Source organism: Sebastes umbrosus, chromosome 2, assembly GCF_015220745.1.
Source record: "Sebastes umbrosus isolate fSebUmb1 chromosome 2, fSebUmb1.pri, whole genome shotgun sequence".
Lineage (NCBI taxonomy): Eukaryota > Metazoa > Chordata > Actinopteri > Perciformes > Sebastidae > Sebastes > Sebastes umbrosus.
The window spans coordinates 33,723,005-33,746,742 of NC_051270.1; the positions used below are offsets into that span (position 1 = coordinate 33,723,005).

Here is a 23,738-nt window from a genome sequence, read left to right on the forward strand (position 1 = left end):
CTCGCCTGGAAGGCAATGTTTTCTTTAAATTACTTTTTAGTTAGATGCCTGAAATAGGGTCTGTGGTTAACACAAGCTGAAGAGATTTTAACGTTTTGTTTTTACGATATAAAATACGTCAGTAAAAAATAAAATGGATATTCAAATATGAAAATTAATATTAGATTATGAAAAAGCAAATTTTTAAACTGAAAACTCACGTTTTACATTGTGATATATACTGGAAATGACATACAACATAGCCAACAGCAAGTAGGAAGCGTTCAGGAGATCTCCTGGTGATCTCCCTCCAGCCAGCTGTCACCTTATTAAGGTTTTTGTACTGAAATGAGGAGGTATCATATAGATAACTCCTCATTGCAACTTCACGAATCAGCCGTTGCTCGGCCATTGTGGCGCATTCAAAGCGAGCAACAGGGAGAAATAGAAACAGGGCGTCCGACAAAAGTTCAGCTCAAAGCGGCACTGCGCAGCACTGCGTCCATTGCGGCCAGTTAGGACACGGTGTCATGGACATAATGCTCAAAATAGATATTTGAATAGTTCGAACCAATTTTGACAGCCCTACTAACAAGTGGCTAAATGAGACTACTAAACATCATCACGCCAAACACATCCGCCTTTACAGCCTCGTTGTGTATACTGGCGCTCATGCGACCGTGGTGTAGTTCGTCTATACGTGTAACGTTGGCTTTTTACTTCTGGCGATTGCAATCACGCTTCGAAAATCATAAAAGTGGTGACTATTTGTGAAGATTACCTTGATGAACAAAACGTGTATCATAAATGTGCCACAGAGCTTAGTTTTTGCAATAATCCAAAACTCAATGGAAAAATCCCATTGGCTTTTTGTCGAGGGAACCAGTGCGATGCTAACTTCCTGGTTGGCCTTATAAAAATACGTCATCCCTGCACCACTATATGCAGATCAGTGAGGAGATGTAGGATTTTAATACTTAATAATGTCACTCACAAACATATGATTACAATACTGGAATGATTTCAGATTTGTTGGACACTACCCTTCCCTTCCATTGTTAACTAATAGTGAAAGCATTTGTCCTCAACAGAACCCGTTAATCAAAACATTTTCACATCCTTCATTACAGTGCAATTATGCTAGCGCTTCGATTGTAGAACCACTTGTGCAGCAAATTGAAATTAAAATATAGTTCAGTGCATCATTTGATTAAAGTGGCACATCGGCATTGGGTTGCTCACTACCTTTAGCATGAAGAGATCTGCGTAAGTGTAGGAGTGGAAGGACTCCCAGTGGGGTTATCTGTAATGCTGCAGTAACTCAGTTGTAGCTCAAAAGGGGGCTGAATTCCATTGTGGCAGTGTCTCGTCTCACCCCTCTAGAAGTTTTATTTACTGAGTTGTTAAGCACCAGGCTCCTTGCAGCACAGAGAAGATATTAGAGGTCGTAAATCAGACTTCAACAAGACCCCAGTGGGGGTCTTTATCTCTGTATGTCTCCTCCAAGGATGTGTGGTGGAGTGGCAAAAGGCTGGATGCATACTGAAGGAAATCTCATAAAGCTGTGCGAGGAAATTGAAAGAATTTTTGTTTGGATGCTACCAGATGTTGAAGCGACAGAAATACATTTATAGTTATTCGGTTTCTTTTGAAGTCGCAACAAATCAGCTTGAGAATAAAATAACTTTGGTCTTTGCGGGGATAGACGTTTCATACATTTCAGTTTTTTAATTAAAATCCTGCTTTGAGCTTTTATAGAATTAGGATCTAAGATAAACGGATAGTGCTGTGTATGTGCCGCTGTGGTCACACATGACCCTCCGGTTATTGCAGGATGCTACTGAGGCAGTTAGTTGCAGCTGGAATTATATGGGATCACTTTGAACTCCTAAAGAGCTGCGACTTCAGCTGTCCCAGACGTCAACATGGACATTATTCATCTGACCATTCTTGGTTCGGGTGTCGGGAAGGACTGCCCGTCAGACATGAGTTCTTTTGAAGTTTTTAAGACGGATGACACCCGTTAATGTAGAAGCTTGCTGCTCTGCTTCACTTACTCACCTCAGCCTTAACCCCAGCCTTGACCCTGACCTTTTTCTCCTCCCATTCAAGAAACCGGAGAAGAGAGGAAGCTGGAGTTCCTGGTGCAGCCTGCGTTGGCGTCCAAGGCGGTTGGCGCCAGCGTGCTGCTTCCCTGCTTGGTCACAGGTTACCCTGCGCCGCACATTCGTTGGATGTTTGGAGACAAGCTGCTAGAAGAAAGGTATGAGCATGATGTTTGATTCACCACACCATTTGAGAAATTAAATAATCTTTATAGGGATAGTTCGGGTGTTTTGAAGTGGGGTTGCATGAGGTATTTATCCATAGTCAGTGTGTTACCTACAGTAGATGACAGTCGGCACGCCCACAGTTTGGAGAAGCAGACAGGAGTTACTGTACGGGAGCAAACGAATATACTGCTGTGGACGGGGCCGGCAGCAAAACATATTTTAGCCACCTAAAAGAAAGGCAAAAAGAAAAATCAATATCAGTTTAAGTGTATGCTATATTTACAATATTTTCATTGGTCTATTTTGCCGTGACACAGCTATACAGTCTAGGTGTCTCACAGGGAACTGGAGTCGTTATCTATGCTCTGGCCAAAGCAACCCGACTCCATTGGAGGGAAGAAAAAAAAAAGTAAAGTACACAAGAGTTGCTGGTCTGTTTTGTGTTACTGTGTGACTTTGGTTATTTCGGATTCACTAAAGTCAGACAATAGTACTAACTAACTAACTGATTGAGGCAGCGATAGACCAACAACCCCCGTGTTTCGCGATGTAAAATTAGAGTTTTTTCTATTGAGTCTGGTGGCTGTAGCGAGAGCGTCGATGGATACAACAGCTTCAGTTCCCCGTGCGAAACGGCTGTCTGGTGGCAAGGTAAACCGCCGAAAATATTGTAAATATAGCGGACACTTAAACAAATTTTTTTTTTTAGGTGGGTCTTTCTTTTAGGTGGCTAAAATACATTTTGCTGCTGACCCCGTGCACAGCAGTACATTACTTCCGTGCGGTAACTCCTGTCTGTTTCTCGAAGCTAGGGGCGTGCTGACTGTCGTCTACTGTAGGTAACACACTGACTATGGAGAAGTACCTCATATAACCCCACTTCAAAACACCCGAACTATCCCTTTAAATGCTGGTTTTCTTGGGACATGGTTCTGCTCTTACTCGTGTAGAAACTGGTGAGCTATAACTTATTCAAACCAACCTTTCAAAATCACTTTCATCAAAGCTGACAATAGTTACTCTAAAGCCATACACTGCGGTGTTCAGCGTTCCCTGGCTCTCTCCCATTCCTAGCCTTTGAAAAGCAACACAGACCGTAATGTATCCGGTGCCTCTGGTCTCCAGAAGCTAACCTGTTAGTCCTGGCGCCTGCTCCCCAAGGTGTTAATGCTTTTCTGCCACTGCTACTCAGAGAACCCCAGAGGGGGGGGACCTGGACGTGCCAACGGAGCCACTTCAGCTGGGAGACGAGGCCGCAGGGTTGCCAGCTGATGGGAAGTTCACAAATTAAGAGCTGGGAGAGAGTGTCACAGAGCCTGTGCTCTCGCTCCTCTGGCTCTCATTAGCTCAGGCAGAGCAGCGCAAATCCCTCAGAGACAACTGCAATGGACATGGGAAGTTTGATTCTCACCAATTACTGTGAGAAAGCACTTTGTTGGCCTAAACCCTGTGTACCGGTCTTGCAGAATAATAACTTTGCAACTTGTGGGGTCAACAGAAAATAGCCGAAATAGGGCTCATCCATCTAAATCCAGTCCCAGTCTGGGATTTCTACCTTCAGTGAAATTAAATGTAAGGTCAAAACATTGGTATCCACAAGGCCCCAGTGTGGTGTGAGCTCGAATATCATTAGACTTTCTAACCTTTAGTTCCAAGCTCAGCACCACATCTCAAGTTAAATGTCTTTATGGAGTCCTCTGTGAGTACCTGTGACCTCCGGTGGGAGCTGGCTAAAAAGGTACTTATTAATCTAGCTTGTATTAATTGCAAAACACTATCCAGCGTGCATACCCGTCCCCCCAGGGTGTCTCCGTTGTTAATTAGCAAGCGTAACTCTGAACAAGCAGGGAAGTCTTAGCGATATTGAAGTGGACCTCCATGCTCCTGCCTTCAGAGCAGGAATAGATTGTGTGGCGAATACATTACCGAGACTGGTCTTTTGATTTTAATACGACATTGACAATTAAAAAGAATCGCGGTGGAACTTTCTTTTTTTCTCCTTGAGAGTCTCCCGTCCCTCTCAGGCATTACATGAGAGATAGAAGAGCTGCTGTCAATTAAAAATCGGTGTGGCACACAGTCCAAGGGAGAGAGAGAAAGGGGAATCTGCAAAGAGTGTCTAATTGGTCTTTGGTGCGCGGCACAAACAGGGCCTTGAAAGTGGCGGCGCCGACGCTGTAGACATGAGATGAAAGTTTATAAAGATGTGTCAACGTTACCAATTGAAGGCAGGGTGACTCACTGACAGCGGGGATTATCACATTGAGCTTCTGCCGCTGGTGCTTCAACTTGGTCGCCTCTCTTGTTTTCCTTCCGCCTCTCTCTCAGCCACAATAGCAGAAAAGCCATTTTTATTGTGCAGATGATGTAGGTGATTCAAAAAGAAGTGCGACATGAAGCCTTGTACGGCGGTTTTAGACAATGCTGATTCTTGGATGTCTAATTCTCCTCTGTAATTCTTCGCTAGTCGTTCCTCTAGCTGACTGACTCCTCAGAAGTACTTTAGGATACTTTTAAAGACACAATGGAATCCTTCAAAAGTCTTTTCACAATGTGCCATATAAAGGATTTCTGTCGTAAGTGGGATTTCTGTCTTGAGTCTTTGAAGAGTCTCATTAGTATGTTTTTTTCATAACCTGCCAGAAGACAGACATTGCTGTTTCTTTTGTATCACCTGTCCATATTGCCATGTAAGACTTAAAGGCTGCTATAAAACTCTTTGATGTCTGCGATGACAGATGGGGACAGAGCAAAGAGCTGAAATGGAAATTTAGAACAGGTGGTTGTCTAACTCTCAGTTGTAGAGACGTTGATTTCTCTCTGTTGAGGTACAGTATAGATCTCTTAGAAGCTAGTATGCTGGGATCATGCCACGCTATGGACCGAATGCAATGGAGAGAGCTCATTGAAGCCTTATGTCCCATAGGAGATGAGGAGGAGTGAGTGAGTGATGCTACACTATGTTTTTATGGCTCCGTGCCAACCACAGCCGTGGCAGGGAGACATTAAGTTTGCAGATTGTCGGTCCGTCCAGCACATTCTCATGAACGTGATATCTCAGGAACGCCTGAAGAGTATTTCTTCAAATCAAACGTCCACTTAGACTCAAGGATGAACTGATTAGAGTTTGGTGGTCAAAGTCACTGTGACCTCTCAAAACACACTTTTGGCCATAACTAAAGAATACATATGCTAATTATGACAATTCCATAAAAATGTCTAACAGGATAAAATGATGAGGTGATGACATTTTGGACAGACATGGATGTAAACTGCAACTTGACTGGTTGGCGGAGGAATACAACCGCGAGGCGGTAATTCTAGTTGTCTTTTGAGATGGTCACCGTGTCAGATTAGGCAATCATCATAGTCATAAATTCTTGTTGTAACTTGTTGGACTACATGTTCGGACCCTGACCAATCATAGTGGGCAGTCTTTCACATGCATGTAGGTGATTGGGAGGCTGACACGAATAACAACAAATGCTTATGTGTGTAAACATAATTTTATGAATGAAAGTAAACCTGGAACTATTCATCGTCACTCAGCTGTGAAGGACGCCTCTGTCTTTTCTTCTTTTGCTTTGTACAAATTGTATAGGGTGGAAGAAGTCTACCCGTTGTGCTTCAACATCAGACACGTATCGTAAAAGACGAGACAAAACAATCTGGCATGCTTGTCTTTTTGTCAGGACATCAAAAGGTGGCAATTGTCTTCCGCTATGACACTTTACACATAAATAAAACAAGCGATCCTGATGCCCCGTTTGTTTAGTCAGTAGCGGTTGCGTTAGACTTTCTCGTTGTCCGTCATTTTGATGGAAAGGGGTGTAACAATTCTGTCATGATCTATTATTGCCCGTCATGTTGTATTTTAATTTTTAATGGTAATAAGACATAGACCTGGACTGGACTGGAATTACCAGACTCTCTAAACTTGTGATTTCCAGATCCTTCAAGCACTCGCTTCACAGGGAGGAAATCCAGCAGCATGCGCTCCTTCTGATCCAGCGGCGCAGCTCTCTGACTCGTAGTGGCCACAGACGGGCTTCAATGCCTCCAGTCCGTCAACACACTGCCTTCAGATTTTTCTATCACTATTAAAAAAATTCAGTTAATTATGGAAAATATTTCCTATTCTGCTGATCAGACCATTATCGGGTTGATATTGTGTAGTCTGATCCCAGCATTAAATCTATAAATTACAACTTTTAATGATAGAAATGTATTTATTTGTGGTCGTCCAATAAGTGTTTTTTATACGTAAATATAGTTTTTCATAGAGATGTAGGGGATGCTACTCTTGTGTGAAATTATTCAGCTGAGCTACAGTATATCCACACAGTATCTTGAATGAAAGATTGCTATTGCAGTATCAATTACACTATGGCTTATTCTGCTGTAACACGCTATTTTATGTGTTCACCAGATCCTAGAATTCATTTAGGCTCCGAGCAAGTCTATTGCCAAGGACACCCAGCTCACCATTTATTCTGATTTAGCTCAGCAGCACCGTGACCCAGTATGTAACTCCTGAAGCTGTTCAGTCAACATGTTGAAAACGCATTCTTAGCAAAATGCCCCGTGTGTCATCGATAGCAGGTGCCAGCCAGGTGCACATGAGGAACAGGCCTCTGGATTTCTCACACAAACTGGTCCTGATGAAACTCATGAAAAGGGCAGTCATCTTTTGTTCTCGGGAGTATCACTCTATCACCTAATAGAATTCCCCAGCAGTCAATAAAACGGATGAATTATGCATATCCGCCAGCAACAGGGAATTGACAGAGCATGTAAATCAACCCCCTCCCCAAAGCCTCCGAGCCATCCGTCTCCGCTCCTCCTTGTCTTCTCGCCTTCATTTAAATATGATTGTGTATATTGCATTTACTTGTGTATAGAGAGAGAGAAGCATAGGGTGGGAAATTTGTTTCCAATTGGACTATTATTGGACTGCAGTGTAACCCTCTTTCACATATGTCTCGCATACAAAAACACACATCACTTCATTCACTTTGCTGTTTTCTGGGTGAGAGAAGAAAATGAATACAAACACACATCAGCGCATAGAAATAGGCACTTGTGTCCATGGGAAATTTGTACTACAGTCAACTACCATGCAAAGGAAATGGAAATGGTCTTTTAACCCTATATGCTACAATATATTACACTGTCTTACAGTAAGAGCCCAAAACATCTTAAGTGTCAAAATCCTGCTAGTTTTACCTCTTAGAAAACCCCAAACCTCATTTACCTCATTTTACGAGTAATCGGTCCTTTTGATCTTAGTCGACTAAGGCTTAAAGTGATTCTTTGTGGAGAAACTCAGAGTTTCACAGATCTGTCCATTAAAACAACTAATCAATTGGTCAACAAAATCGTATGAGTGTTAGTGGACTAAGAATTTCTTGGGTCAGCCATAAAACTATCACAGAGTTTTGAGCTCCTCTTATCAAATTCAAAACTGCTCTTTTCTCCCTAACTGATGTTCGTTTACTTTACACTCTTAACAAACAATCAGTCTTAGTAAAAGAAGAGACATGGTCCCAAATTACAGTTTTATTGTTAATCTGAAGTTATTTGATTCGGCGATACCTGTGGCTGCTGGTGAGGGCGTCAAGTATGCTTTAATACTGGTAATACAGGTCCCAGAGTTGTGTTTGAAATGTCACGTGTCACTGGCATAGACTGTATATAAGAAGTGGGCGTAGTCACCGTGAAGCATGCAATTTGGCCGTCACCATCTTGTTTTTTTGCAAAAAGAAGTGACACCAGAGGGTGGAGCAAAGTACAACCGAAAACTGAATAAGACATTTTTAGGTAAACAAAATGTTTCAGTTTACTTTCGTGAACTGAAAACACACTGTGAAAGGGTTGAAGTTGTAAGACGAAAACACGGACAACTCCCAGAACGGACAACGCCGTGGTAGCGACCTGTCAATCACATGGTAGCCACGCCCTAAAGCATCCCCTGCTTTATGGTCTATTTGACTCTAAATGGGACCATAATTTACTAAATGAACATCATGCTGTATCGAAGAAGACTTGAAACTAGCGATTGAGACCATAAACTCATGTTCACAATGTTTACTGAGTGAGAAGTAGGGTCATTTTCTCATAGACTTCTATATAATCAGACTTCTTTTTGCAACCAGAGGAGTCGCCCCCTGATGGCTATTAGAAAGAACGGCGGCACTCCTGCATTGGCTTCACTCTTCAGACCCGGGGGTTGCCCACTGATCACTGGCGGCAGCAAAAATTACCAGTCATACTCGTAAAGTGTATCAAAAATGGGGCTGGATGTTATGAAAAAGATTATAACTGTAATGTGCATGACATTGCCAATTCACAAATGAAGATTTGCAGTAGGAATTCTAGATGAATTGTAATGATGTGAAATTCAAACCACCAGCACTTTTTATTATAATAGTTTGAAGATCTGATAGCTCAAGCAGTGCTGCATGCACACACAAAAGAATTGGTTCCACCACTCTTGAAAAGAGAAAAGCCACCGCCATTTAAATTGTTTCCAAGCTAACAATCCTTCAGATGTAATCATCCATAATTGTCTGTATTTTTGAGTGAAGTCACAAAGTGACACTCAGAACTTTAACCTGCTTTGTTCTCTACATCCTTTTAAGTGCAGCTACATTGTTAACACCCACCACCATCAGCTGCTGTCATTGGTTTTTTTAAATTCTCAGTTTTCAAACTCATTTTTAGGCGTTCTGCACCATTCTGCTCTTTACATGTTGTTTTCAAATGGCCACCGCAGTAAGGAAAACATGCGGGTAGTGCAACTGAGCCTTTCAGCCTGTCAGAGATGCAACCTATTAATGATAATGGCCTCTGAGTTTCACTTGCTCCTTTCCTCAGAGTGACTATTAGTGAGGTTAATGGCAAATGTCCGCCTCATGCTGAACTCTTGCTCATCCTGCGTTTCAGATGTCATGGGGAAGCAGAGACTCGGCTGATGAATACAACAGTTACTCACAACACAGAATACAAAGACGAAGTCTGCCTGGCGTATTGTTGAGGAGGAAGAATAGATAATCGGAGTTTCTTATCATCCAAGTGTCAGAATGGGAGTATGGAAGTACGCACCCCGACCACTTTATTAGGAACACCATTACAATCTAATAATCCAGTACAACAGCTCTGCACATATTCTTCCTTTATGAAGCTTAAAATTGTTGTATAAACTTTCTGAGAGGTGTTAATTAAACTGTGTGTTTTGTTTTACTGAGGTGCTGTGCAAAACACCAGAAACACAACCTCTTAATACTAGAAAGGTGCATTCAGCACAGTGCAGATCTCAGCCAGGTGTGTCTGCACCAACCGATGCTGTAATGTTTGATTGAATGAATACAAACCACAATTGCTCCGCGTCTAGACTGCAAACGTACCAGACGTGTTTTTCACTTGCACCTCTCATGCAACAGATACTCTCATTTTAAGCAATGCAGCACCGGCTCCTTGCAGCTAAACTGCATTATGTTGTTTTAAAGCTTCCTGTGAACATAAATGGTCGGTCCTGCTGTGTGTTTAGTTCCATTAGCTGTTAGCTGTATTAGCCAAACTAGCTCTCCTCCTACCGACATGAGTAGACGCACTCCGTTGTAGTCAGTGCTCGGTAGTTATACATACATACATGCAATACCCTGACGTGCAAATCAAGAGAGGAACAATTCGTAATCAGAAGCAGAAACAAGATTCCAATCTGAAGAAATTGTTGATCACTTGCGGCCCTGATAAGACGGTTAAGAGTAGTGAGGAGTCAGCAGTTAATAATGTTTTTTTCAAAATTTATGAATCACTGTATGTCCTTGAGCATACATTCATAAAGGAGCAACAAAAGTACTAGGCTGATGGGTCCAGTAGTAGGTGAGATCAGCCGTGGACAGACAAATGCACAAGCACACAAACACAGGCTAGGCCTGGTGGAGATAATAATACAGTCCAGTACAACATCACTCCTAACTACAACCTCAAAAATGTAGTTTTTTTTATATATATATATATAGATAGATATTAGTTAGTATTTTTTATTTTATTAGTTAGTATAGTTATAAATTGAATAAATACCTCATCAAAACTGAACATTATTATCTTTGTAAAGGTAGAATTTATGTCTGAGCTGTTGTAATGGATTGCATCAGATTTCACAGGTGTACATTATAAAGTGTGCATAAAAAGTAGCGTTCAAGAAAGAGTTAAGATCCATGTGAGTATTAATAGAAACTCTTGTGCTCCACATTGAGAGAGGTTGGCGTGTGCCGTACTGTAGGTGTCCAGCACACCACAGTCTTCCAGATACACAGGAGGCCCACATGGTCAGAATTCTGCGTAGGAACTCCAATTTCTTCAACTCCAGTAAAATGATAGATGGCAGCAGCACAGTGAAGTTAAGGTATTGGAGTGGTTTTGCCAGCATGTGGGGCTGAGACAACAAGACAAGCAACATGGTTTTCTGGCAGTGCAGCACGGGGAAGTCTCCTTTTAGGATGTCTCTCAGTCTCCAGCTCATCACAAACACACACACACACACACACACACACACACACACACACACACTGGCTCCCTTCAAAGCGTGTTTCCTGTCATAGCAGCTATTGTTCTTGTTTGCATTCTTGTCATAATGTTGTGTTTATTGTCATGTAGGAATTGAGGGTAAGAGGATTACATTGGTTGTCTGCCATTGGCTAAATCTACAGTTAGTTGCATTTTGTGATCATTTGAAAACATCAGAATAGGAACCAAGAAAATCTGCTTACGCTCATACAGTAATTTACCTCTAGCAGCTATAACTGTGCAGCATCATTAGTTTAAATGGAAGTGATTAATGGCACATTTTTATCTGTTCAAAATGTACCCGAAAGGGAGATTTGTCAAGTATTTAATACTCTTATCAACATGGGAGTGGGCAAATATGCTACTTTATGCAAATGTATGTATGTATTTATTATTGGAAATCAATTAACAACTCAAAAGAATGACAAATATTATCCAGAAACGCTCACAGGTACTGCATTTAGCAGCTGTCAGTGTGCTGACTTGACTATGACTTGCCCCAAACTGCATGTGATTATCATAAAGTGGGCATGTCTGTAAAGGGGAGACTCGTGGGTACCCATAGAACCCATTTACATTCACATATCTTGAGGTCAGAGGTCAAGGGACCCTTTTGAAAATGGCCATGCAAGTTTTCCCTCGACAAAATGTAGCTTAAGTGTGGAGCGTTATTTAGCCTCCTTCGCGATAAGCTAGTATGACATGGTTGGTACCAATGTATTCCTTAGTTTTTCTAGTTTCATATGATGCCAGTATCTTCACTCTAGCTGCGTTAATGCGTTATTATCGCGTTAACTTTGACAGCCCTTGTCTTTATTGTAGCCTGGGCCTACACATTGCCTTTCACAGCATCAAACAACTCACCTGCAGGCTTTACTGTGGCCCTTCACCAGACATTATGTGGGTATGTCTCCTATTTAAAGGCTTTATAATCCGGTCGAGTGAGGGAAGTTTAGTAGACGTGACACAGCACAGGTTCACGTGGCTTCAAGCGCCCCAAGGGCCCACCACAGTCATCTGAAAGTATATTATGCAAGTTATGAGCTGCAGGCTTCATTGTATTATGCACTAATCAAACGATCAGTTTACTCTTGGGGTAAAAAAAAAAAAGAAGCAAATAAAGCAAGGTACTGTATGCAAGAGCTGTTTTAGTCTCGAGGGCCTCTGCCGCTTTCCATTACGTGAGCCAGAGGAAAACAAAAACGTTTTCATGGCTGAGTCACTTGAGAAGCCCCAGCCTGTGCTGCTGGCACCAGGTTGTTTCTCACATTAATTTCTATTTGTTCATTCAGTCATTTATGTCCTTAGATAGTCTGAGTTATTTCTTCCTTTCCTTTGTCTGTCACATTCGTCCCCCCCCCCCCCCCCCCCCCCCCCCCATATGCCACAGCTTATAGCTGAACAGGAATAGGTAAAGAACAAAATGTTGTGTTTTGGAAGCGGGAAAAATCCAATCCTCTGTCTGCCCTCCTTGGCCGGAAAAATGAAATCCTGCTGCTTTCTTTTCACACCTTGAACATGATTCAAATTCATGGAGCTGTTATGATTATGTTCTGGTCAAAAGGGGGAAGTTCATTTTGCGTTCAGACATGGTGGAGGGGTTTGTAGACACAGAGAGAGAGGAGGGAGAGAAAAAGAAACTTGATCTGAACAGAGGAAAATAAGTGGAAAAAGTTTCGAGATTGCCACTCTATCCATTAATAGTGAATCCCCCTTTTCTGTTGTGACAGTTGTGATTCCACCTGCCTCCCCCTTGTGCAGCAGATAGCATGACCCATGCCCAACCACTGTCACAGCACCACTGATTGCTCTGTGACAGCATACTGCTTTGCCGTCATCAACACGCACACATCCCCACACTTCTTCGGTGATCTGCCGCTTCCCCTCGCCCAGGTGCGCTGACCTTGCCACCGCTCTGTGTTACGGAAGGCTGAGTCACCACTCACACATACCAAATGTGTTCTTCCCCCCCGAAGCGCTTCTCTGAAGTCTCTGTCACTGCCACCGCCTTCAAAGCTGAATGGCAGAACAGGGGACAAGATCGTGTTAGAGACCTCTTTCATGTTGACAGGACATTCTCAGCACCTTTTCCGGGCCAGTTACACACCGGAGAGGATCAGAAGGAGGAGGAGGATGTTGTTCTTTCCATCGCGTTGACACTGAGGATACATCCAACACACAACTTTTGCGCCTTTGAGCCTAGCGTCCTCACTATTTCTGCATTATTGAACCCCTAGAACGGAGACGTTTGAAAACGCTGCTGACCCTGTTTTAGTTTGGGGTCTGCGTTTAAGTCTGGACGGGCCGAAACAGAGACTTTTGAAATCGATGACGCAGACACCCCATGGATGTATTATAAGAACTGGATACCAGACCCCAAGATGGCGCCTATTCATTCCAAAGAGAGTTGCTCGGCTGGCGAATACGTCAAGAAAGTTTTCAAACTGCCAGGTTTACTTCCGTGTTATGTGGCCCACTGAATATGCGCTGTGGTGTTTCTCCCACTGGCCCCACCAGCGACTTCCTGTTCGGCCGATAGACTTTACATTGTGATGGCATCACAGATTTTAAAATCGTTTTTCTCGGCTTGAGGAAAGTTTTACAAATATAAAACCTCCATGGATCAAAAATTCACAATAGAGTCGTAATCTACCTTACAGTTTGAGTTGTCCTTGTCAACAGTTTTAACAGATGTCTCTTTTACTGTGGTGGCCTATGAGGAAAATGCTTTTTGGGCCTCAGGGGGATTTTTCACTGGAAAAATTTGGAAGCAAGGCTGAGCGACGGTACCGTATCCAGGTCTTAATATACATTCATGAGACATCCCCATTTGCTTTGTGATTGGGTCTTATCTTATCAGTCACTATGCGTCTGATACCACCCTGATTCGTCACGCCCCATCACTTGGCACTTTTCCGTAAGAAAAAAAAAAACATCAGCCTTGACTACCAGTGCTTAATTTCAACATGGATAACGATTTAGAAATGTTGATGACCTTGTTGTCTATGCTAGCAGCTGTTGTGCAGTTAAATTCATAATTTTACAAGGCTACCACTGCCTACATGCGCAGCAGCATTATGCTACGTTCACACTACCAGTGACAAAAGCAACAAATCGGCCAGCGTAGCCAGCTACATTGTCAGCGAGATGCCGTTGAAGTGTTGTTCCAGCGCTCGTTGACGTAGTTATGTCGTTAAATAGCAGGGAACTGGCTAACGGCATTTTTTTTTAGATGGAACGGAACAGGGTGAAACAAAAACATGATTGGTTCGACGCTTCACCTCGTCATTGGAGCGCTGAAAAACGTTGAGACCAGCTTACTTTATTTGTAGTGGCTTGTAGAATGTTGCGGCGTGAACACAGCATTAGGGTTATTTACTTCCTGTTTACACTGGCACGTGCATTCCCAGTGTACGTTAATGGTGATGTGATATTCGTTTTCAGGCGTGTTAGTATGGACGGAGATTATTTCTGAAATGGTGCTAAAGCGCTCGTGGGCACAGAGATTGTTTCCATTTAAAAGTGGCGTTTTAAATTGTTAATATTTTAGTGTGGACGTAGTCTGAGAGATGATTTTTAGGTGTTATGATAAAAAAGTCAAGATCTAGACATTATTTTGATTGGTAAACTATATTTGACTGCATGTTTGAATATACCAACATTACATGTTCTGTATGCACACCACAATGGTATTAAAAAAAAAGTCGTAGCTGCTGGAAGTGGAGTTAGTAAAAACATCGACACAAAACCTGACAGAGAGAACAAGGCCAATTAGCATCAATGTACCTCATCTGCCTGACACATTTCCCTTGTAATCTTCACGTTGGGTGCACTGTACGTGTGTACGCATGTGTGCATTTGCTGTTTTGTAACAAGATAAAGTGACAGTGGCAATGGTGAGCTAATTTAACAGCTCTTTGAAGGTGAATACAGATAATGCGGTTTTAATTAGAGCCTCACTTACCAGCATGTCTCACCAAGGACCTGCAGCTAATGCACAATATATACTTCATATCCCTACGGCAGGCGCCTCGTCTTCATTTAAATGACCACAAGTGCTCCTTCACAATAGCACAAGGTGTCTTCAGCCCATTTACTTCGTCTCCCTCCCTCATGGTCTATAAACAGTAACCCATTCTTTGTTCCACAGAGCACTTTAGCCGCTGCAGTTAGATTGACTCGCTCTGAACAGAATGAGAAATTGCCTGGTGGTTTGATATGTGCTGTGTGTTCCTCTTTCAAGTACAACAGAAAGCCGTCAATGCCCTTTATGGTGCATGCGGCACTAAAGGCCAAGAGTCTGAATAGTTGTCCTGGTGAGGCGAACTGCAGGAATGCCTGGCACAACGGACTCTGGGACGTCTTTCAGAGGAATTTCTCATTCAGCAGGGATTTGACATGCAGAGCCTTTAATGTGCACAGGGAAGTAGTCAATGCACAGAAAGGCATTTGGCATTTCCAGTGGTTCTGTGTTATGTTCTGCAGGCTCAGGACCGAAAGAAAAGGCAGCTGCTGACTTACAGTATGTTACCTCTTTTTTCCTCACCTTGAAGACCCAGGGCATTCTCTGTCAGACTTCCTGCTGAGTACACTTTTCTGAGTGTGTTTTCTTTATTGCACAATCGACTGCTGTCAGCATCGGCCCAGTTTGCTGTTTGTTCGTTTAGACTGACGTAGTGATCTGAGTTTAACTTGTGTTTCCTGTCAGTCTGAACGGGTCAACGCGGCACTTTTGACCTGATGCTGGCCTCACTGAAAGAACAGGTCTCAACTCTGCTCAGGTTTCTTACACTAATTGATGATTTCTATTGAATTGATACAGTATTCTCTAACTTGACTGCAGTAGAAATTGGTGAAAACTTCCAAGACATCTCAACCAAATACTCTTTAATTCTCAATCTAGATATTTCAACCTTATTGTAGAATGCAAGTTGTTGAAACGTGTGAACAATGACAACCAGACATTAAAGAGGACCTGTTGTGCTAATTTTCAGGTTCATGTCTGTCTGAAATGCTCTGTTTGAGCTCCTGTATATCCCCCACTACTGAAAAGCCCAGTCTGCTCTGATTGGTCAGCTGGCCCACTCTGTTGTGATTGGTCAACCGAACTAAACTCTTCGGACTCCGCTCCAGCTCTGCTCTAACTAGCTTTGTTTGAGGGCGTACCAAACTATCCTCTGGGCAGGTGTTATGCAAATGTTTTACTTGGTGACATCACTACGTTACGGAAGAGAAGGCAGGACTTGAATAAAGGCGTTTCAGGCATTCAGGAGCAGTGTTTCTGTGGGGGAGAGTAACTCCCTTTGGCCTGGACTTTGGGCTTTATAACTTTGCAGACCTTTTACATGCACAAATAACTATATAACACACTAAAGGAAAGGGGAAAAGCACAAAAGCATAATAGGTTCTCTTTAACCTTTCATAGCAGCCTGGTATAGAAGGGTCAAATGTGGGTCAAACGGCATGTTCATTTAATCTGTGTCAAACACAGGCTTTTGTGTGAGAGTGGTGTTATGTACATTACTGCTGCCCGCTACCATCAGTGAGGAAAATGTACAAAAACACACAAATTGAAAGCGATTTGTAATTGCATTCAAATCTTCAACACGCACCATTTTGCAGTCCGAGTTTCTCATTTTTCAGTCACTAAAGTTTTACTCGTATTAGACGGTAAGTCTTGCTCACCTGAAAGTGAAGTGTTCGCTTACGGTTATACTTTTATGTGACTGAGGTTCATGCTGAAGTTAATAGTCTATTTTATCCCTACAGTACAAGTGGAACAGTGATGTCATTTTGGTGACAGCAGGTCGAGTGCCACTCGAATGCTCCACTCCAGCACAGACACACAGGCAGATGGTCTCAAAGGCCACTGCTGCCAAAACTCAGAACTAGTCAGGAGGAGAGAAACAGGAGCTCGTGTGGAAGCCCGAGCTAGTCAGCAGTTTGTTTAAAACTAAATCAACCTGCTGCATAGAGTTGTTTTCCTCAGTGCACTCTTAAACCTCTGCATGTATCCTCACTCTGCGCAAAACCCATTATGCACTGATCTTGCTCTCCTCAGTTGCATCTTACTTGCTGTGACCCTCTTTGAATTTTTTATCTTGCTCAGCTGGCCCGCTGCTCCTGCTTTTCTCTTTGTGAATGCAGAGTTCTCTCTGTGAGCTATTGATTTGTGTTTTCTCTCCTCTCAGCCTCCTCCTACTCCCATGCTCCAGTGGTTGTTGATTCAAGCCAGAGCTTGGCCACAGAATGCTTCCCCCTGGGCCTATTGGGAAAAATCAAAGTTGGGTCTGTTTAAAATGGAGGAGGGTCACTGGTTCAAAAAGAGGCTATACAAATAGATATGTGGCTGTATTTCTGGATTAGGCGTAAATAGTTTAGAATAATAAATATTTCAGATTGCTCAGTCTGAAATGCCCGATGGAAATCATGAGTTCAGTATCAGTTTTCAGTGAGCTAGTCCTATCTCGTGCCACTGTGTGTTGCAGGATGTATATATATATATATTTTTATACTTGAAAAGATGCATTTTCATAATGATCTAACTGAGGGACAATCACAGAGGGAATAGTACTTCAAGAGAAGGAAAATATGCAAAATGTTTAGAGGTTGTGAACCAGGGCTGTCACGATATCAGATCTTCACCACGCGATTATCGTGACCAAAAGAATTCACGATAGCGATATTAAAGCTTTATAGAGAACTTGATCAATCAAGTTCATCTTTAACTGTTTATTGTGCATTTTGTCTCTTTTTTTGGCAAATAAATTACAAAATACGAGTGTAGGGAGGTGGAGAGAGAGTCCGTAACCATAACTGTACATTAGGACTGTCAAAGTTAACGCAAATTTGTTTTAACGGCACTAATATCTTTAATGCATTAACACTGACTGAAGATACTGCTTTCATATGAAACTAGAACACCTAAGGATTCATTTGCAATTAATCCCGATTTAAATATTTTGATCAATTGACAGCCCTAGTTTATATGTGTATTTTTAACATGACATCAGTATTTCATTTTTATTTTCATTTCATAGTACGACACCCCTAGGGATGCATGTCACCCCAGTTAATTACCAGCTGTTGAAGGAAAATGAAAACATTTGTTAAGGCGATGTAACAACTGCAATACTGACACTGTACAAACTACAGTACAAGTCCCAGCTGTAGCTTCAGCATGATTTGGATACATGTATTAGTTTGTGCTACGAGATTTCTCAAGCTGTCCATAAATCGTGGTTGTTAAAATGAATTGCAAATTGCCTTTTTCAGGGCCTTTTAGAATCTTTTATTCATTCAGAGAGTTGGTAAACGGAGACAGATGTGAAGTCAACCTCAGGCCAGGAGGTGAGCATGGAGCTCCAGAGAGGCTGCAACCTTTTACCACTCAGTGATCTGAATGAGCGAGAAGGGAATATGCTTCATGGAAATGGCTTGTAATGACTTTTTACAAGTCTGGTTAAAAAAAAAAAAAAGATGTTGAGGCTTGAGGTCTCCTGCATGTGATGCTGAGAGTTAACATGTGCCAAAGACCCAAAGGTCATTAATACTATTTATAAAAAGGAATCGAGAGGAAAGACTTGTTCTCAGACACATCTAACTAATTGTCTTGGTCTCTTTCTGTCTCCAGCGAGGGTCGGGTGGAGATGCTGGGAGGAGGCAGTATCCAGATCTCCAATCTCACAGAGGAGGACGCCGGCATCTACACCTGCATGGCGGACAATGGCAACGCAACCATTGAGGCCCAGGCTCAACTCATCATACAAGGTAACTTCAACCTTCACATTGTCTGCTTTCTGTTGTGGGACCAGAGGCACAAAATCAGAACACTGCCAGAAGCACAGATCAAGAAGTATTCTTTTGCAATTTGAGGACCTTGAGGAACACCATAGAAAAAGCCATGCTGTGAGATTTCTGCAAGAATTGCGTTTTTCGGTGATTGGATGGCGAGCACTTCTGTTCTGGAAACTGCTCAGAAACCCCCTTATCGTCAACCGACCTAGGAAAGCCATCCATCCTCTGAACGCTCTAGGCCTGTAGTTTGTGGCTGTAAAGTTTCATGAGGCTGTGATTATCCTAGAGGTCACACTTAAATGGCTACTATGGGGACTAACATCATCACACATGAATACAATTGGGATCCACAAGAGTCTCAGCTTTACAGTGATACCTAATTTATGTAATTCCAAGACTGTTTAGGGACCCCAGTATGCAGAAATATACAAACACACCATTTTAGAATAGGCATGTTTTTTGCCCAAAACTACATGTGATTATCATAAAGTGGGCATGTCTGTAAAGGGGAGTCTCGTGGGTACCCATAGAACCCATTTTCATTCACATATCTTGAGGTCGGAGGTCAAGGGACCCCTTTGAAAATCACACTGACAGTTTTTCCTCTGCAAAATTTAGCCTAAATTCAAAGCGTTATTTTATTTTTCTAGTTTCATGTAATACCAGTACCTTCACTCTAGCTCTAAAACTGAGCCTGCTACAGCCTCTGAAAGATAGTAAAGTTGGCCGAGGGCGCCGGCGCCCTCAAGGAGTGGAAGAGGTTAAATCAGGCTTTCATAGTTACAAGTCAGCCAATCTTAGAACATACTCATAGCTTCATTATTTTTTAAACTAAATTAGGAACAAAGTGACCGTACAGACTAGAATTAAGGCAGAGATTAGTGGCAAGCAATGGCAAGTGAGGATGCATTAGTAACTTAGGAGAGTGCAGCGGTGGAGAGCTGAAAACAGTCTAATTTCCACTGATTATGTTTGGTGGAATGAGCTTATTAAATGCTCTGAGGATGTATATCCCTGACCTAAAACAAAGCCACTGACAATTTAGTTAGAAATGAAATGAACAAGGTGTGTTTTCTTGCATGTAAACTACGTAGAGGAGCACAAGCAGGTACCTCAGCCGTGTTGAGATGTGCTGCGCACTATGAAAAATTATATGTTTTTTTAGATATAGAGGCGGTGTTGACAGTGAGTGATGTATTCTGCATTAGTAGGCATATGGAGTGTTTGTACCTGTTTATATCTGCCGTTTCACATAACTCCACTTCAACAAAGATTTGAGATGCTCGTATTTCTGGCAGGAGAAAGACAAGTACTAGAATTAGAAGAGACTGAAAGAGTCGCTGGCAGTTTTTTTTTTAGGTACCAGACGACATAGTGAGAAGACACACACATATAGGCACAATAGAAGCACCATCTTTTCCTAAGTGTGTGTGCAAATATATTTGTTCAGACTAATCACACTTAGTATTAAATAATAAGTAAATAGTTACACGACATAATCAGCATTCATATTTGAGCTGCGTTTGTGTTTGCTCCCTGTTATATTACAGAAACAGTGCACACATTTCTGTTTATATACTGTAAGATTGTTCTTAACAACAAATTACCGTCAGTTTATGGGCTTCAGGTAGACACGATGTTTGTTATGCATCTAATTTTAGTTAAATTCTGTACAGAAACTAGACTGCTGACGATGTAGTATTTACTGTATCACTCAACATTCAGTGTTGATGAGCAAATTAAAACTCTCCACATCTTCGTTTTAAGACATATTTTTTACGAGCATTAATTATCACACTTTCACAAGCAGCAGCTGCTATTTCCCAAGTGAACGCTGACTAATCTTCACTTTCAATGTCCTGCTAAGAAAGTAAGAACCTACTTTGTGGAAGACTGGTCTATAATATATACATAAATATGCTCAGTATTTGTGTCATGGTGCAAAATACAAAAGATAATGCATTTAAAATTTAAACCCAACTGTAATGCATGGTGTGACCAGTGATACTTTTACTAATATTCTGCATTGTAAAGGGTCATTACGAATGACCAGCACTTGAAACCATCATAACAAGTTAATAATAATCAGAAGTTGGAGCACTTCGATTAACTTTGACTCGTCACCTGGTGTACATTTTTATTTAAAAAATTTTTTCAACACAATCTCTTAATCTGCTTCTCTCTTCCTGAGCATTTCTAAAACTGGTCTTTGAAAATATATTAATACCCAAAGCAGAAAAACAACACACTGATATTATTACCTATTTATTTCGGACACTATATCCACCCATGTTTTTATGTGGTGACAATAAGTGAATAGTGTAAATTGAGCAACGATAAAACGACAAATCAAACACACTATGAATGGCGGCTGCAACAACCAAAAGTGTTGCTGAAAAGGAAAATGACGTCACTAATTATTTGTCTTCATTTGAGATGTGCTTGCCTCGGCCAAAGCTGTGAATTAATAAATTCAAATGTAGCAACTGAGCAGGTCACTTTACAGCGTCAACTATGTCTCACCACAGTATGGTTGTAACTCAAGGCAGGGTTTCTCAAACTTTTTGGGGCAAGGGATAACATTTTCCAAGGACCGCATCTTAATCGTAACACCAAGAATATGCTCACTACCATCTGCACTCTTAGATGTCAATGGAACTATTTATATTCTAAAACTTTTCAACCTAAATACTTCAGACCGTTTCATAGTGATAAACCGAAACACATTTAATCATGTTAGGATAAGATAATCCTTTATCAGTCCCACAGCGGATAAATTTGCAATGTTATTGAATGTTAATACCACTTATATACCTTTTAAACAGAGGGTGATCTTGTATTCAAATTGCATTTGAACTGAACTTGACAACATTTAAAGCCGACATTTCAAGTAACTGATCTTAAAAGCTTTCAGAAAATGAACAGTAGCAAGACTGGCATCATCCTAATAAATCCAGATATTAAAACATAACAGTTTAAAGCTTTTTACTTTCAGTCAGTGCTTCAACCTCAAAATAACAAACTTATTGGCTCAAAGCTAACGTGGGTGGGAATAATGGACACAATGTGCTCGTTTTATTGGCGCAAATGGTCCCCATTTGTAGATGTGCTTAATGATGCAGCACAATTTCACACAGTGCCCCGGACCCCTCTTTGAGAATCACCGACTTAAAGAAACCCATGCAATAAATAAAGCAAACTTTATGTTGTTGGTACTGTAGTTCATAAAAATAACATCTCCCTCCTCTAAAAGTGCAAAATAATGTACAGCTATATGAAATTATTTTGATCAGATATCCACTAGATATTCCAACTAATAAACTATAAAAATAAATAAATACAACAAGCACATGCATGTTAACATCTGTGCATTAGAGCATGCATGCTGCTCACATAAATCCATTCTGACAAATATGAGACACACCCACAATAATTGCGTTGTATAATTACTGTTGTCAGACTCTGTGTTGGTGAGAAACATACGCATGAACGCAGACGCGTCATGTGTGCTTTTCCCAGGTGAAGCAAGTCAACAGGATTTGGTGGGAAATAACTTCAGAATGGGGGAAACACCCCGAGGCTCATTGCATTTCACACGCAGCCACATCATGCTATGACTTCATCTCTTTCTTCCCCAAATCCCTTCATCTCTTCATCACCACTCCTCCACCACCCTTTCATCACCCCCCTCGCTCACAGTAGACAGTCGTAGACAGTAATGGAAAATCGGATCAGGTCGCAGGAGGGCGTCTGACTTCACTCGTTTTCAGTCTGTCCACCGAATCCCCGCTGGAATCCCTCGTGTCCCTGACCCCGACCCCTGCCAGCCTCCACCTCCGATGTGACAACACTGTAGACTATTGATTGATCAGCACTCTTGGAATATTGTTGAAAGACATCAGTCATTGTAATACGATAAAACCGTCTGATTAAATCCAGGCTCATGGGCCTAATTGCGTTTGCTTCATTCAGATTCATGAAGAAACCAGATTGTGGCATTGATTTGCTCCCTTGACAACCGAAGTGACACTTGAAAGGTCAATTGATTCCCTCAAGAAGTAGTTACACTCGTAAAAGACCCTCGTACAAATCATTGCGGTATGAATCTATACCAACACCAAAACAATCTTTCATACGATTGACTGCTTCTAAAAACACCTTAGGGCCTCTTTTGCAGCAGTAACAAGGAGAAATTGTGTGTTTACGGTTAGTGGCTTTTCATAAACACTGGACAGTTTGTGCTGAGGAAAAGATGCAGAGAGTCAGCCGAGGATTTGATATGGTAAAGCATTGTTAGGTTTCGCCTGGAGATAGCTCGGGGGTTTGTGATGCAGCTGGTGCTCATCTGTGGAGGGAGAGATGCGTGGGGTCTGCAGCAGGTGTGTGCGCACACAGCCATGCATACATAATGATGCCACACAAGGTCAATTATGCACTTAGTCTATACACCTGTATGCATTCACTACATCTGCAGGTTTCACTACTATTCAAACATTGAACCTGCATTGGTGGCTCTTCAGTTAACGTCTCATTGGTTGTTCAAAAATGTGTCAGGTGCTCTTGGAAAAGGAAGTCCAGGCAATCCAAAATGTAAGATAGTAACAACGAGGAAACAAATATTAAAAAGCCTTTATTGTAGTGGCTAAATCATTAAAAAAGCCTACATGTTTCAACCGTCAGGACTAATAGTAGGTGCCTGGATTGCCTTCCTGTTTATAATTTATACTATTTGTTAGAACAGTGTAATGTTATTGAACAGTGCCCTAAGAAATATGACTACAAATTTACAGTAGTAAAATAATCTGATAAATACATGTTTTTATAGTCTCTAATTGCAGTGTATGAGAGGGAAACTGTTTCCCAAAAATGAAACCAAAGCTTTGTTTTTGTGAGCTACGAGCACGCACGAAGGCGTTTATGCTCAATGTGTTGTTTGTTGTAGTATTCTCCAAAACGCTAGAGGGTGTACAAATAAAATATTCTGTAAAGAAGCAAGAAGTCGAGTGTTACCGGCAAAACGCCATAAACCAAACTCCTTAATGCCGAGGAGGAATTGAAGTTAATTGTAAACTCATTTATCATATTCATGGACGTACTTAATCGCCTTTATACAATCCC

At 41.7% G+C, this 23,738-nt stretch overlaps 1 protein-coding gene and 1 long non-coding RNA gene across 14 annotated transcripts in view; one reads left to right on the forward strand and one right to left on the reverse strand.

The window, feature by feature from the left end:
• The window catches only part of neo1a (neogenin 1a), a 210,048-nt gene that overhangs the window by 110,282 nt on the left and 76,028 nt on the right, over positions 1-23,738 (forward strand). For all 11 annotated transcript variants that reach the window (XM_037792435.1, XM_037792359.1, XM_037792366.1 and 8 more), the window contains exons 4-5: positions 2,092-2,242; positions 18,457-18,593. In XM_037792435.1, the coding sequence (XP_037648363.1) occupies positions 2,092-2,242; positions 18,457-18,593 (288 nt within the window). The remainder of the gene's footprint in view (positions 1-2,091; positions 2,243-18,456; positions 18,594-23,738) is intronic.
• The window catches only part of LOC119501815, a 43,130-nt gene that overhangs the window by 266 nt on the left and 19,126 nt on the right, over positions 1-23,738 (reverse strand). The window contains exons 2-3 of one of the 3 annotated variants that reach the window (XR_005209925.1): positions 19,851-19,911; positions 17,902-18,622 (exon numbers count right to left, since the gene is read on the reverse strand). This is a non-coding gene — a long non-coding RNA (uncharacterized LOC119501815). Of the gene's footprint in view, positions 1-2,040; positions 2,232-17,901; positions 18,623-19,850; positions 19,912-23,738 lie in introns of those variants that run through there. The other 2 variants (XR_005209928.1, XR_005209927.1) reach the window with 2 other exon arrangements.